The sequence below is a fragment of the Lithobates pipiens genome, unplaced genomic scaffold, assembly GCF_037356315.1.
Source record: "Lithobates pipiens isolate NorthernLeopardFrog02 unplaced genomic scaffold, aLitPip1_a1.2 Scaffold_30, whole genome shotgun sequence".
Lineage (NCBI taxonomy): Eukaryota > Metazoa > Chordata > Amphibia > Anura > Ranidae > Lithobates > Lithobates pipiens.
In genome coordinates, this window is record NW_027507791.1 from 179,596,753 (window position 1) to 179,614,280 (window position 17,528).

Sequence of the window (17,528 nt, forward strand, 5' to 3'; positions counted from 1 at the left end):
CTCAAAGTGCACTTGGAAGTGAAGTGGTGAAGGGGTAGATCTGAAATGAGTGGAAACTCTGCTGCTTTTATCATCCAATCATGTGCAAGCTAAAATGCTGTTTTGTATTTTCCTTGCATTTCCCCCTCGGATCTACAGCAACTTTACTTCCAAGTGCACTTTTAGTGCACTTCCAAGTGCACTTGCAGTGCAAAGTGGATTTTCCTTTCATAAATAACCCCCTATGTGTCTTGTGGCTTAATGCAGAAGGTTTCCCAGCTGTGTAGGACCTGGGTTTTCTACAACCTCATGTCAGCTGAACAGGTGCAATGGCATAGGCTTGCCACATCTCCCTCTTAGTATGTTATTATGCCTCCATATTTACTAACTGGGCAGACACCATCAATGTAGAGATCAGTATGGCTCCTCAAATACCTGTCCTCACTTCTCCAACTGCTTACATTTTTTGGATGAAAACTATGGGCAGGAATCACGATGCGTCATGATGCATTGCAGAATCGAATTGAATCATTGACAGGATAATTGTAATCAAATCAAATTGTGAGACCAGTGTTCATAAGAGCTCCTGTTGGCGGAGATGGGTTTTTCTGCATATTAGTACCAGGTCCATAGGTGTGCACACAGGGTGTACAGGGTGTGCCTAGGCACACCCTAATCACCACATATGCATTAGCGTTTTCCATTCTCTTTGCAATTTGATTATTTTTTTTTTATTCTTATAGTAAACCATCCCCAATATTTTAAAATGATATTCAATGCCATATAGTTAAGTTTGGTTGTTATCTTTTTTTCCATTAAAACTTTATTATTTCAGGGTTGGGCAGATGATGTGTTAAGTTTTGAAGGTTAGTCACCATATAATTGTAGTCTCTATACAATTCTATGGTGTCTGGAGAAATCTAAAGAAAAAATAATTGTCATTGAGATTTTTGAGTCTCCAAGGTAATGTTTTGCAGCAGGTATAAAATAAAGCTTCTTGTGAAATTATTATTATTATACATTCATTGCTTTATTTGGCCTGTACATACACATATTATCAATTAACATACATATTTCTTTTAACATTGATATTTTTATTTTTTTTCTGAGAATGGTAAGTAATCCTTAACACAGTGAGGCTGATTTACTAAAGGAGCAAATATTTTTCACCTAATAAATTGTAGCACTTTTCACTTCAACACCCAATCATGTGCATATGAAATAGATAAATAGGAACTTGCTTATCACTTGATTAAATAGTTGAAGTGAATATTCACTCTCGAGTAAAGATTATCAACTCATTTAATAAATCAGTCTTACTATGTTTATTTACTAATGCAAACTGTTGTATACTTTGCTCTGACAATTATGCCTTTTTTTTTTTTGCCATTCCTGAGTACATAACACTTTGTATTATAGGTAGGACAGAGATTCCTACACTTGGCCTTTGTATACTATTTTTCAATATTATTCTCTAAATTGTACAGTCACTAATTGGGGAATTCTATTAAACGTGTATGATTAATGTTATAATACTATAATAGCCTATTTTAATTTGCTCCATTGATCACCTTAAAATGTACCTTAAAAAGATTACAGATTTGTCTAAGCAATACTTAAACAAAAAAGCAACAACTATATAAACAGCACTTTTATTTTGGACCAATTTTAATAAAAAATAAATAAATAAAGTTTAAAGTAAATCTTTATTCTTCAATGTATCTTGTTTAATATTATGATTTTTGTACAATGCATCTAAAAACATAAAATAACGTTTTTGTTTTTTTTTCCAATTGTGCACTATTTAAGGCTGACACTAAAAAAATAACTCACACAACTAATAAAAAACAAAACAAAGTTTAAATAATAATGGTTAATACAAATAAATCAAAATCAGAATGATTGCTTATAATAATAATAATAATAATAATTTTAATTCACTTGTCAGCATAGCAGTTAAGCAACTAGCATTTCCAGAATTAGACCTGCGATGTAAACCTGTATATATATTTTTTTCTCACAGCATGTTTATTTTTAATGAAAATTGGATAGGACTTTAATATTTTTTAATGGGCGATCTTCTACAACATTGTTTTATTAAATGTAGAAATTTGTATATCAGCCATTGGATATAAGGCAGATTAGCAGCCAATTTAACTAGCTGCTTTACAATTGTTTCTATAACATATTACCCACATGGGGAGTGATGTTTTATTTATTTTTTAAGTCATTTTGCTGATAATAGGTTTGCATTGTAGAAAGGAGCTGTAAAATACAACCATTTGGTAACACTGCAAATCAGGTACACAAATTACAAACTTTACATTGAAATATGATTTTTAAAACACTGCTACATACTGATAAGTATATTTACATCAAGCTGATCTCATTTACATATACTCTATATCTAAGTAAATCTATAGAATCCCTTTAAAGGATAACTGGAATATTAGAAACCCTGCTAGCATAATATATTCTCCTTTACCATATGCCTTTACACGTATGTCCCTGAAACCCAGTCTTCTGGCAGAAGTGCAGACCATGGTATCAGCACCAGGGCAGAAGATGTGTGGTAGTGCCCTAATGGCATCCCCAAATGGGTTGTGCTTAAGTTATATGGTATTTTGAGTTAATGTAGATGGATGATTGGAATTGAAGATAATAACGTGGTCCTGTGTAAAAGACAAAGGAAAAAATATAGAAGAAGAAGATAGATTTAAAGAATATAAATTACGATGTTTTGTCAGGGATACAGGATAACATATATAGTTATAAAAGTAAAGCATGTGAATGTATTTGTATTTGTATAAATTGATTATAAAATGAATAAAAATTGCTAGTGTGCATGGAACCTAAAAATATATATATTTTTTGTTTTGTTTTTTAGCAAAGAAGGTAAGATTATACTCATAACAAAGTTAGCTAGGGCTGTAAATGTTGGTTGGAAATGAATTTGAAACGGATATAAGAAATATTTAAAATGTTATTGATTTCAAACAAAAGTTGCCTTCAAATTATAGGTAGCAATAATATCTAATATGAAACTTTCTATAAAATGTTCAAAAATATATACCATATTACCAAAAGTATTTGGGAAACACATGAACTTTAATGGCATCCCAGTCTTAGTCTGTAGGGTTTAATATTGAGTTCACCCTTTGCAGCTATAACCGCTTCAACTCTTCTGGGAAGGCTGTCCACAAGGTTTAGGAATGTGTCTATGTGAAAGTTTGACCATTTTTCCAGAAGCGCATTTAGGAAGTCAGGCACCGATGTAGGATGAGAAGGCCTGGCTTTCAGTCTCCGCTCTAATTCATCCAAAAGATGTTCTATCGAGTTGAGTTTAGAACTCTGTGCAGGCCAGTCAAATTCCTCCACCCCAAACTCGCTCATCCGTGTCTTTATGGACCTTGCTTTGTGCACTGGTGTGCAGTCATGTTGGAATAGAAAAGGGCCATCCCCAAACTGTTCCTACAAAGTTGGGAGCATGACATTGTCCAAAATGTCTTTATATGTTGACGCCTTCACTTAGTTCCCTTCACTGGAACAAATGGACCAAGCCCAAATCCTGAAAAACAACCCCACACCATAATCCCCTCCTTCACTAAATGATTTGGACCAGTGCACAAAGCAAAGTCCATAAAGACATGGATGAGTGATTTTGGGGTGGAGGAACTTGACTGACCTGCACAGAGTCTGGACCTCAACCCAATAGAACACCTTTGGGATGAATTAGAGTGGAGACTGTGTGCCAGGCCTTCTTATTCATATATGTGCCTGACCTCACAATTGTGCTTCTGGAAGAATGGCCAAACATTCCCATAGACACATTTCTAAACCTTGTGGACAGCCTTCCCAGAAAATTTGAAGCTGTTATGGCTGCAAAGGGTGGGCCAACTCAATATTGAACCCTACGGACTAAGACGTGGTTGCCATTAAAGTTTATGTGCATGTACAGGCAGGTGTCCCAATACTTTTAGCAATATAGGGTATGATCTCAGTGACAATAAAATGTAAACTATTTATAGGATTTCACTAAAGCACAGACATGTTCACATTTAGCATTAATAAAAGTCCACATTTTTTCATATATGGAAAGTTTCTGAGCTAAATAAAAGAGAAAATTGTAAGGTATCAGGAAATGTATTGTCCTAGTTCCTATCTTAGACTAAAAAACAATTATTGTGTATATTACCAAACTGAGGTGAGTTGGAGGGGTTCAGTAGTTGAACCTCAGTTGACAGGGTAGGGCTGACACCATTTCTTGCAATTTCAGTCTGGAAAAATGCATGTGGTCCAGTGATGGCCTAAGCTCAGAGTTAGAATAGTTTGACTAATACTGGCAAATATTTAACCCTAAAGATTTAAGGACATAATATGATGAAAAAGAAGTACTACAAGGAACAGATCCTAAGTGAGGGTAAGTACGAAGAAATAGATATGAGTAAATATACTAGCAGTCTTTAAATATTAGTGTCATTAATCATTTATTAAGGGCATTAATGGCTATAAATGCATTTTTATATGGTAATTGAAAAGTCCATTCAAACCTAATATTTAATTATAAGTGGATAGTAGTATTGTCCTGTTACGTCATTAAATACTATAGAAGTACTTCCATTTTTTGCTAACTGATGTCCATTAATTATTTTGTGTCACCTCGAGATTTAAGATCAATTATAAAATACATTACACATATTTTTCTAGTTACAAAATCCCTTGCTAAATGATTATTATATTAGTCTGTAGCATGATAAAAAGCCATGACATATGTAATTTCCCTGCTAATGTAATTGGTTTAATGTATAATATGCATAGAGATTGAAATTAAATTGGAGGCATTTCACATCATAGAAATGTCATCTTTGCATGAATAAAAGAATACTTGAGCTCATGCCCATCATATTTCAATAACACTAACAATTTCATAGAAATAGGCGGATCTTCCCCTCTATGTAGTCAGTTTGGCAAAGGGCCTACAACAATATCTCCAGAAGATGTTTAGAACTTGCATTAACTTTTATCAAATATTTTAATTTTTTTTTTTGTTTTTTGTTTATTTATATTCTATATTTTATTAAACCATTAACAAACATAATTCAAATGTTTTCATTTAAATACTTTAAATAAAATGTCAAAACATACCTAAAACTCTTAATACAAATCTTAATACTTTAACAGTGTACACATTTAAATTTCTAGATTCCTTATCCTTTTTTTGGTCCTAATAACTGCTTCGGTTTCAAGGGAAACACATTTATACCAACCAAGTTTAAATATGAAGAGTGATATTCTTTTAAAGATAAAATAAAAATTGTATTGATTTATTTATTTTATCCAGTTAATTTAAGGGTCTAACAGGCGTTCTGTTGATATATGACCCTTTTTCTAAAGTGACCCTGATGCTAGTACTTAAAATACTTAATCTGTGCTCAGATTAGGCACACTAAAGAATTTACATATTCTGAATAAACATTAAAATCACTTTAGAATAAACCTTTATTGACCTCTGTAGCTATAGACTTTGTGGAGAACTTTTCTTTTAAATTTATTTGCAACAGAGGCAATGGAATCTTTTTGCATTATGTTGCATTTTGCCAGAAATTTGGCAGCCTACCATCTCATTCTGGAAAAAAATTGGTATTTATTATTTTTCCTGTAAAGGTGAACTTAGACTTTAAACCTCTTAAAGAGGATCTCCAGTTATTTCTGTGTTTAAAAAAAGTCAACAGCTACAGTTTTTGTAGATTCAGACTTTTAATAAACACACACTCACCTGTCCCAGCATCCAGCGATGTGTTCACCCAAGCCATCATTTGCCCCAATTTTTTTTCCTGCCACCAACATCTCAACTGTTGGCATCCAGATGTGACTTCATAGCCGGGTGCCCACTGCGCATGTGTGACCCGCGCTGCATGTTGTGAATGGTCCCACAGTCTTCTGGAACCTGTGACGTGACCCAAATGATTGCGTAGAGGCAAAGGGAGAGCACAACCACGTATCAGCTCCCTTCCTCCCTAAAAAGTGGCATTTGGAGAAGAGGAGCGGGGGAGGAGCATTCAAGCAGAACGTCCCTTCTTGGGTGTAGCTCTGCTTTAACATGCTTGTCTTCAAATTTGCTCATGCTAACCTTGTTACTGGGAGACCCTAATGCTCTGTACACACAATCAGAATTTTGGTTGGAAAAAGTTCTGATAGTTTTCCGGATGGAATTCCGATGGGATTTCACTCAAGCTGTCTTGCATACACACGGTCACACCAAATTCCAACCGTCAAGAACGCGGTGCTGTACAACATGTACGACGGGACTAGAAAAAGGAAGTCCAATAGACAGTAGCCAATAGCTTCCATCTCGTAGTTGAATCTAAGCATGCATGAGTTTTTGTGCGTTGGAATTGCATACACACGATCGGAAAAATTGGGAACCTGCTCTCAATCTTTTTCTGGTGGAAATTCGGCCAGCAAAATTCCAATGGAGCCTACACACGGTCGCATTTTCCGATGAAAAGCTCTCATCAGTCTTTTACTGGCCAAAATTCCGACCATGTGTATGCGGCATAACAGTTTTCTCATCCGCTTCCTTACTGTTTGTGTATACAGTATTAGCCAGCCAAGCAAACTGAAAAATTGAATTATAAACTGAGACATGAACCTACTCCGAGCAATGCCTTGCTGACACTTAGTCCTCATTGCCATTATTTTTCTGAGTAGATACTTGTTGTAATGTCATTCTATAGCAATGTATCTCTATATGTATAAGATGACACATCCCCTAAATATTGCTTGCAAAAGGCAGGAGGAAGGGAAAAGGCTTTCAGGACATGTCAAAGACCACAGACAATCCTAATAAATGGTGTTAGGTGACCCTGTCATGGGAAACATATGGGGATGAAATTGGTAGTCTACTATAAAGATTCTTGTTGCCCCTCTGTAAATAAAGGTAAAGAATTCTTTATGTTTAACCACTTCAATAGCGGGCACTTTCGCCCCTTCCTGCCCAGGACAATTTTCAGCTTTCAGTACTGTCGCACTGAATGACAATTGCGCCATCATGCAACACGGTACCCAAACTCAATTTTTATCACTTCCTTCCCATAAATAGAGCTTTCTTTTGATGGTATTTGATCACCTCTGGGATTTTTATTTTTTGCTAAATAAACTAAAAAAGACTGCAATTTTTGAAAAAAAAAAGTTTTTCTTTGTTTCTGTCATAAAATTTGATATTTTCCTTCACTGATGAACACTGATGAGGCAGCACTGATGGGCACTGATAAGGCAGCACTGATTGGCACTGATAAGGTGGCACTGATGGTCACTGATGAGGAGGCACTGATATGTAGAATTGATGGGCACTGAGGAGCGGCACTGATATGCAGCACTGATGGGCACTGATAGGTGGCACTGATAAGCGGCACTAATATGTGGCACTGATAAACACTGACAGGCAGCACTGTTGGGCACTGACAGGTGGCACTTATGGACACTAATAGATGGCACTGATGGGCACCACTGATGATGAGGTACTGACAGGTGTTACTGCTGGGCACTGATTGGCACTGTGATGGGCACTGATTGACACTTCTGATGGGGGCTGTGCTGATAATCAGCACATTGATTATCAGCACAGCCCCCATCAGAAGTGTCAATCAGTGCCCATCACAGACCTCCCCCATTGACAGGGAGAGCCACTGATAAGCTCTCCCTGTCAACACGAACCAAGGAATTCCGTTTACCGCCACTTCTAGGTCCACGCAATGATCAGCTGTGATTGGTCACAGCTGATCTGTCAGAGGCTCCTTACCATGATTGGAGATGCGGTGTGTCAGATTGACATGCCGCACTAGACATCACCGCGATGCGTGCCACCGAGGGTGCGCTCCAGCATGTTATCCTGCTGGACGTCACATGACGGCCAGGCTGGAAAAGAGAACCACTTCCCAGCCATCAATCTGCTATAGGCCGGGCGGAAGGTGCTTAAGTTTACTCCAGTTGAGTCCATGACTCAGGAAGTAGTTAAGCTAATGCAGCAAAATGACATTATCAGAAGGAATAGTCAGAAATCGTAACCTTCACGATTCTCAAATGATAGGTACCTTTTAGTCCTACCAAGGTGGCACAACACTTTTAGTGTGAGCTTTCAGAAGGTCTACATCATGATTTGTGGAAAATAATTTGCCCTTTACTAGAACAGAATGTTTAATGGATAACCAGCAAATGAAATCAAAGTTTCCCTTCCCTTGTCCACGCTTGCACAGTAGAATCCCATAGACTAATGTTGGGTACACATAAGATGTTTTTTTAGATCAACCCAGTGGGCTAAATGAAAAAAAAAAACCTGAAAGAACCCATACTAACACATGCAATGTTAGTGCGCTGATCTTTTATGCTGTTTTATTGGGTTCTGACAGGGGGATCGACCCGCCAGAGCACACTGATCAGCGCTCTCAGCCATTAGCTGCCAGTGCTGGTCGGATGCCGGTTTTCCAGCATGACTGATTGACAGGAGTTGATTGTAAGATCGGCTTTTGTAGAACAGACAGCTGCACACATGGGATAAAAGTCAGACAGTCCTTGCTGAACCAACCAATTTTGCCTGATTTTCATCCTATTTGTACCCAGCTTAACCATGGAGTTTTGAGGGAAGAGAGTGGGATAGATCTATGCAGATAGTGGCTAGGGTGGGGTAAATCTACACAGACAAGTAGGAGTAAAAAAGCAAGGAACGTTACCTTTACATTTAAAATCTAGCTGAACCTTTAATTTTTATTTCTGTAAGCCCTTGTAGACACGGTCGGACATTCCAACAACAAAATCTGTCAGATAAATTCCGGAAGTGGTCAGGAAGTGGTGTTGCATACACGCGATTGGACTAAGTTGTCGGAATTTCCGACCACCAAGAACACGGTGACATAAGCCGTGTATGACAGGACTAGAAAAGGGAAGTTCAGCACCACATCTGGCACCCTTTGGGCTCCTTCTGCTTTGATCTTCAGTGCTTATTGTCTGCTCGTTTCTGGTTTTCAGTTCGTCCTTTCAGGCCTTGCTGTTTATCGGTGCCTTCTTTTGTCCGTTCTGACCAGCCAACCGTTTTGAAGCCATGTTTCGTGTACGTACTCATCGTAGAATTCGTGCTGTTCAGGGGCTTGGTGTTGGGCTTTTAGCTTTGACACAAGCCCGGTCCATGAGGGCGAGGAGGAGTTTGTGGACCAAGAATTGGTTGCTCCAGCGTGACCAGTTCTCGCACATGCCTTTTCTTCGTGAGATCCAGGAGAATAATCCTGATGATTTCAGGAATTATCTCTGGATGACGGACCCCGTTTTTCACCGTCTGCTGGCTTTGCTGTCCCCTTATATCAGCAGGCAGGATACCTGCATGCGGCAAGCCATCACTCCGGAGCAGAGGCTCATTGCCACATTGCGGTAACTGGCGACAGGGAGAAGTCTTCAGGACCTCAAGTTCTCGACAGGCATCTCCCCCCAGGCTCTGGGAATCATTATTCCAGAGATCTGTTCTACCATAATTCAGGTCCTGCAGAAGGACTATATTAAGGTAAGTTTTCTCCTTTTAACATTTTATACATCTTTATTTAATGTTTGCTAATGTATTGGATTTCTTTCCTCATTCCCTAATTACCATGATTGCAATATGCTGTAATTGATATGCTGTGCCCCTTTGTCCTCCTGCATGCTGGAAGCTTTTCAAGTTCCTTTTTTGTCCTTCATGCATATTTGCCTTCACTAACTTCCCCAGCATGCTCTTCTGGGGCCATAAACCTATAGCCTAGTCACTTAGCAATGTATTTTGACGGCTCCATAGTATTGCTTTCCCCTAAACACCCCCTATAATGAGTACAAATGTTATGTGTGTGCTTAAATTCATGCAGAGTGCCAGAGTTTTTTTTTTGGTGGGCCAAACTCATTAGAAACCCCCCTCCCCCCAGCTGCTAGGTCAGCTGATAGCAATCCTCTATCTGCTGACTTTACCAAACCCAATACACACTATACCTACCTTTTTTCTAGTCCGATTTATGGATGAATTCACCAAAGCATGTAGTGAAAGGGCCTGCCTCAATACTTCCAAATGCTACAGTTTAAAGTTTTTTTTCTCCTATTATATCTTGATAGGTAATAGCAGAATGTCAAAATGTGCTTCCATTTGTTCCTTTTTTCGTATTATGACACTTCTTACCTGTCCGGTGGGCTGCCAATAGTGTAAGTAAGGAGGGGCTGGCCAAAGTATCACACATTATTTATACATTCAGCTCTCAATGAAGTGGAGAGGGTTGCCTGTCCAAAACAGGAATCTGATAAGGGGACCTAATACTTTTGGCTTTAAATACTCATTTCCAAAAATGTTATACTGATCTTGGCCAAAAATGTTTGTGTCTAATCTGCTTGCAATGTTGATGTGCAAAATGACAAATTATTTTTTTCTTGTTTGACTCCACAGTTTCCTTCAACGCCACAGGAATGGCAGACTGTGGCCTCCCACTTTGGCAGCCGTTGGGACTTTCCCAATTGTGGAGGTGCAATTGATGGGAAACACGTCCGCATTGTCACACCCCCCAACTGGGGGTCCTACTTTTATAATTACAAGGGGTATAATAGTATCGTGATGTTGGCGGTGGTGTCAGCGACATATGACTTCCTGTTTGTGGACGTAGGGAAAAATGGCTGTATGTCGGATGGTGGAGTGTTTGCACGAACGGAGTTCTACTGGCGTCTCCATAGTGGCAGTCTGGGCTTGCCACCTCCAGAGGAGAATGTAGAAGGACTCCCCTTCGCTTTCATCGCGGATGAAGCGTTTGCTCTGGTAAATCATCTGATGCGGCCTTTCCCGATGAGGACCCTCACCCCGGATTAGAGGATCTTTAATGTGCGGCTGGCCAGAGCCAGAAGAGTAGTGGAGAACACTTTCGGGATAATGGCCAGCCGGTTCTGCCTATTTTTGACTCCAATACACATGGCTTAATATAAACTAAATCATATTGTGCTTGCCTTCTGCGTTCTGCACAATGTTTTGAAAAAAACATTCAGCAAACTATGTGGCCTCAGTTGGCCCTGATGCAGACTTGATGGAATATGTGAACCTCATGGCCCTTGAAGATTCACATCCTGGCTTGCCCCCCAAAGCGCCCGCGAGGTCAGATCCAGATATGTGGAGTACTTTGTGGGTAGGGGGGCCATTGATATGCCAGACAATGTCTGAGAGGCATTTTTTTAATACATTTTTCTTTGAAACTCCAATAATCTTTGTTTTCATTTAGTGCTTGGCTTTGTTTTAGGTGTCTCCTAGGTTTGATTTGTGTTTTTTTTGGGCCTTTTTCTACAAGAGTGCAAACTTTCAGAGCGAGATGAGGTGACAGTCTCTTCTTCAGATACTCTTATTATGTTGTGGGTTAGCTGCACACACACCATGTTTTTGTTGATAATGTATGTAGTGCATTACTGACAAAAATATTGTTCATTTTCAGCACCATGGCAGAAATATGTGGGGTCATGAAAATGGCGTGATTGGGAAAATGTAAACATCACTGTGGGTGTTATTTACTAAAAGCAATTCCACTATGCACTACAAGTGCACTGCAAAAGTGCACCTGAAACTGCACTTGGAGTGCAAAGTGGATTTGCCTTTAGTAAATACCACCCATTGCCACAGAAAACAACAAGTTTACTACAAATACTGCTTTTACACATTGAAAAAGGAAGCCACACATTTTTGATAATTTAACTTTTTATTCAAAGCACATTCACATGTGCGTTTAGAAAAGGGTTTTACAACAAACCAACATATTTGGTGTATATAAAACATTATTTTTGGTAACATTTTTCTAACTTGGCGTTTTTGTGTAAGGCATGTATCAAAGCATAACATACTGAACACAGGAACTTACAAAGTTCAACTTTGAAAAGTGAAGACAATATCAGACATGAGTATGTACATACTGGGCTGATATTGCCTTTATCAGATGGGGTGTCACCCCTGGAAAAGCCAAATTTGGAAGCTGCACACGAATTGAGAATCAAAAAGTGGCCAGTTTCCTCCTGTTCCCATGCCTAATGTCAACATGTGCTATCTCCCATCATGGGGTATCAATGTACACGTTTTGGGGGTGCAACCCCTTCATCTCAGCCACTTTAGTAGCAAGGAAGGGGTTACACCCACAAAACGCGTACATTGATCCCCCATGATGGGAGATAGCACATGTTGACACACTGTGTGCACCTTCCAAATTTGGATTTTCTAAAAATATAAAAGTGTTTTTTTTAAATGTTAAATGGATGCTAGCTAGTTTTGGGTGTTTCAGACTCTCCCTAAAACATCAATGATGTTCTTAATTTTTTATTGAACATCATTGATGTTTTTCTGTATATTCTTTAAATCACGATTGCACCCCATTATCTCCCCAATGAGGATCTGGGCCCTTTCACTGGTAAAATGCGATTCTTCTTCTACAACATCAACATTACCTAAAAAGAAACAAAAAAACACACCATGTATTATAAATATGCAGGTATACATTGATTAGCTTACCTGAAGCTGTGGTCTCCGGCACTCACCTGTTGTGGTGACAAATTAAACAATCTCTCCTTCCTCCTCCTCCTCTGCTTGTGCTTTTGGTATTTCCCCTTCTTTGGGAGGTGTGGGGTCCCTGGTGTCCTCAGGCGTCCCGAGTCTTCTCTCCTCTATGAGAATGTAAAAAAGGAATACTTAGCACACAGATATTTGAGGGCAGAAATAGGAATATGAAACATTGCTTGGAAGTGTTGTACAATTGATTTTTTTGGCTTCAAAGGTGAAAACATTATTTTTGACACTTTCGAAAGCTGGAATATTTACCTGTTGTGTGAACAAATGTAGTCAAGTGCAAGTTGGCAAAACATCGTTTTTGGAGTGGGCTAACGAACGATGTTCATTACGAGCGATTGAACCCATGAAGATGAAAGTGGTCATTGTAAACTGTACAACATTAAATCAAAGCACATGGAGCAGTATGCAAGCAATAATAATAATATGAACATATGACAACTACTTACTTTTTTGAAGAACTCGCTTGATCCTTCTGTACTGATCGCGCTCCCTCAGTTTCAGGTCTGACCAGCATTTTCTTAATTGATCCTTGGATCGTCGTACCCCAAAATTCTTCTGAAGACTCTGCACAACTTTAGCCATGATCTTGGCCTTTCTGACATTTGGGTTTGGGTGAGGTCCATGCTTCCCATCATAGTCGTTCCTCTTCAATATGTCCACCATCTCCAACATCTCTCCAAAAGACATATTTGAGGCCCTAAATCTTCTCCTCCAGGATCGGGACGTGTCAGGCTCCGGGCTTTCCTTGCCCTCCTCCTCGTTAGTGGAATTATTAGTGTGCACCTGCTGTGTCTCCTCCATGTGCTCTCCCCACTGCACCAAAAGAGAAGGGGCAGGGAATAGTCTAGAAAGAACATCAGGGGCGGGCAGAGTTTCACACATGCGTACTGTATATAAAACACAACACGCGTGTGTCGTACGTACGATCTGTGAGCAGAGTGAGGAGCTGACACACCGATCGTTCACACAAAGGTACACTTTTAACTTGGTACATCACTAGCCTATGCTGCTTCTATATAGGCCTATGTTGGGACAAGATTAGGAGAGTTTAGCCTGACATTATTGTTAGGGTTTGTCTTGTGTTGTGTCTTGCAGACAAGATGGATCCTATCAAGGAATCACATTTTATGGGGTTATTCATTGATCTGCTCAGGGAGCTGCCCTGTCTGTGGAAGATGAACAACCCCTTTTATAAGGACCTAAGAAAGAGGAAGGCAGCGCTGGAGAAACTGCTTGGTTTGGTAAAGATCATGGTCGCCACGCCAGACATGACCTATGTGAAGGCCAAAGTTGGTGCCCTGAGGAGTACATATCTGAGGGAGCGCAAGAAGTTCCAGGATTCCCTGAGATCAGGAGATCCAGATGACATTTATGTCCCCAGGACGGTATACTACGAGAGGCTGTATTTTCTGGCAGACCAGGGGGAACCCAGGCCACCACTCTACTGTCTTCCTTCAAGGCTTCCTTTCCCCCCAGCTGAGGCTTCCAATGTCCAACCTGGGCCTTCCAGGCAGCAACATGTGGAGGGGCCCAGCTTGAGACAGGTATAGCATTGTTGAACATATTTCTTGTCGTACATTTAATGATGTTAACTAGATGTTATTATTGATCAGTAAGTTGTGATTTAACAAAGTGGTTTACATATCAATAGACAGTAGTGACCAAAAATGATTGGGACAAGAATGAAAAATGCTGGGCTCAGAATGATAGTCTGTTCTATTTGTTAACATTCAATTTGCAACAGTCATGAGCACAAAATTGAGTGATTGATGACCAAAAAACTAAAACTATGTCCCATTTTCATACACAGGAACACCTCAGCCGGGAGGAGGCTGTGGCAAGTGGCAGCCGGGAGGAGGCTGTGACAAGTGGCAGCCGGGAGGTCGATCATCGCCCTCCTCCTCCTGCCACAACTAAAGGAGCCGAGCCACAGCCTGGAAGGAAGCCTGAAGTGAAGTGCCTAAGGAAGACCAGAGAGTGATGGCCTGGGTTCAGTCTGGTCTGACAGAAGATGCAGCCTCTTGTAGGACCACAGCCTGGGGACATAGATAGCATCTGCTCTTCCTGATCTCTTGGACTTCTGGACCAGACTGCTCTCCCTGACATATGTACTCCTAAGGCCACCAATTTTGCATTTTCAAATTATTTCATATCTGCCCTGGGGGCCAAAGGCTTCGCCAAATTGACCAGTTTCTCCAGCGTTGCCTTCCTGTTTATTTGTTTGACACCTAAATAAAGTTTTTTTTTGGTTCAAGAAATACTTGTCTATGCGTTTTACTTCAAAAAGGACAGTTTATTTGTGAGTAGGCAGGTACATTTCAAAAATACAAAGTCAAATGAATAACAAGGGGCACCAACACCAAACAACCTCCTCTAGATTAAAAAAGAAAACAATATAATAAAAGGATAATAATGGTGTTGTGGTAAGTTGACACACAAAACACACCAAAAAAAATTGTGAAGATGAGCAAACTGTCAAAAAAGGAGATCTTGATTAAAAAAAAAACAACCCCAAATTTAAAACCAAAAAAAAAAAGAAAAATGATTGGGGAGATGTGACTAATTAAAATATTGTATTCATGAAATGAGTAAAAAGAATAAAGAAATAAGTTTGGGAGAAGTGTGTGTGAATATGAGCAGCAAAACAACTTCATTCTTGTAGCATTGTAAAGAGAATGCGCTGCATTAAATAATTTTTAACATTGCAGCGTGACGAATGTGCTATATCAACTACAAGCGTTAGTTTTACTTGACCAAGCGCTTCCGTCTCAGAATTTAGTCTGAGCATGCGTGGCACCTTGTCCGTCGGACTAGGCTACACACGATCGGAACTTACGCGCATCGGATCATGTTGTTGGAAAATTTTATAGCTAAGTTCTCAAGCTTGGTCGGTCGGATATTCCAAAGGAAACAGTCCGATGGAGCCCACAAATGGTCAGATTATCCGACAACGCGGATTATCAGGCTGCATTGATGGCAATGGTTATTTAAAATGTAAGTTTTTTTCCTGAAATGTCCCTTTTAAAATGAATCTGCGTGTTATGCATAACACGCAGATTCATTTTAAAAGGGACATTTCCGGAAAAAAAACTTACATTTTAAATAAGGAAGTTTAAAGCAGCCTCACCATTGTCATCAATGCAGCCTGATCAATGCCCATCTGCAGCCTCACAAGTACCATCATTGCAGCCTCATCAGTCCACATCAATGCAGCCTCACAAGTGCCATCAATGCAGCAGCCTCACCATTACCTTCAATGCAGCCTGATGGATGCCCATCTGCAGCCTAGAGGGGACAAGGAGGGGGTGGGATGAGTACCCACAGATTACATACAGTGAGAATCTCCTGTGATAGACAGAACAGTGATCCAATGGCGGCCCAGGAGACGGTACTTCCTATTACAGAGGCCGCAAAGTAAATAGGAGATTTTCACTGTATGTAATCTGACGGCGCTTGTCCTGCCCGCCTCCCTGTCAATTCCGAGGCAGCTAAAATTGAAGTATTGGCGTATAACAAGCGCACGCTATTTGCACCCGATTTTCAGGGTGAAAAAGTGCATGTTATATGTCAATAAATACAGTATGTGTTTTATACTTATTTGTACATTTTTACACTTCAGATCTCATTTTTACTACCTTTAAACTTTTTTTTTATAACTAACATTTTATTTGCAGAAAGCAGTGGAAGAGCTGAATCGGACATTTGTCACAGAGTTTATACTTCTAGGCATTACCAACCTACCTCAACTGCAGATGTTGCTTTTCTTTACTTTTCTTATGTTCTACCTACTTTGTTTTGTTGGGAACTTAAGTATTGTAGCATTAGTGATTATTGATCACGGCCTTCACACCCCCATGTATTTCTTTCTGGGCAATCTTTCCTTCTTGGACTTTTTTTACTCTACAACAACTGTCCCAAAGATGTTGTCAGGTTTACTTATGGAAGATAAAAGGATATCTTTTCAAGGCTGCATAGTCCAACTCCATGTATTTCATTTCTTGGGCAGCACTGAGGCCATGCTTCTTATGTCAATGTCTTACGACAGATACATTGCTATTTGTAACCCATTACGGTACCATATCCTTATGGCGAAGGAAGCATGCATTCAGTTGGCTCTCACTTCCTGGCTCGTTGGTTTCTTATACTCTTTATCGCACACAATTCTGACTTCCAGATTGCCATTTTGCAGTGGCAACAAAGTCACTCACTTTTACTGTGATATCAAGCCTCTACTAAGACTGGCCTGCACAGACACCCATATCAATGAAAGTCTGGTGAATATAGTCACGGGTACCGTGGCAGTTGGTACTTTTATATTAATTGTTATATCATATTTCTTTATTGCAACTCATCTTAAGAATATCCAGTCTAATCAAGGCAGACATAAAGCCGTATCCACCTGCACGTCCCACTTTACTGTTGTCCTTTTGTACTATGGGACTGCGTTCAGCACATACTTGAGACCAACTACGAAAGATTCACTTGAGCAGGACAGGATGAGTGCAATTCTCTTTACAGTCATTACTCCAGCGTTAAATCCTCTGATCTATGGGCTACGAAATAAAGATGTGAAAAAGGCACTAAGGAAATTTTTATTTGACAATTATATGTTTAAAAAACCATTAGAACATAGTTTGCTATTATAAAAAAAAAAATTGTAATCATATTTTGTGTATTTGTAATTTTCTGAGTATTAAAATATGTGACGGTTTGTTTTGTGGGAAAAAAACATTAAAAACAGAATTATATTTTTTTTAAATAACTGGTTTCTTATTTGGCAAAGAAGTGTGCCCAGCAGAATGTCCATTTAACTTACCCATGTGGCGATAGCCTTTGTCCCATTATCTACTTTAATACAGGGCACTTTCACCCCCTTCCTGCCCTGGCCATTTTTCAGCTTTCAGTGATGTTGCACTTTAAATGACAATTGCGCGGCCATGCAACACTGTAAACAAAT

General features: G+C 39.4%; 1 protein-coding gene across 1 annotated transcript; it reads left to right on the forward strand.

The window, feature by feature from the left end:
* The first annotated feature begins 1,011 nt into the window (after positions 1-1,011).
* On the forward strand, positions 1,012-17,304 carry LOC143942290 (olfactory receptor 12D2-like). Its single transcript, XM_077463525.1, has 2 exons — positions 1,012-1,093; positions 16,246-17,304. The coding sequence occupies exons 1-2, from the start codon at positions 1,091-1,093 to the stop codon at positions 17,215-17,217; spliced, it is 975 nt and encodes a 324-aa protein (XP_077319651.1). The 5' UTR covers positions 1,012-1,090; the 3' UTR covers positions 17,218-17,304.
* Positions 17,305-17,528: the final 224 nt, after the last annotated feature.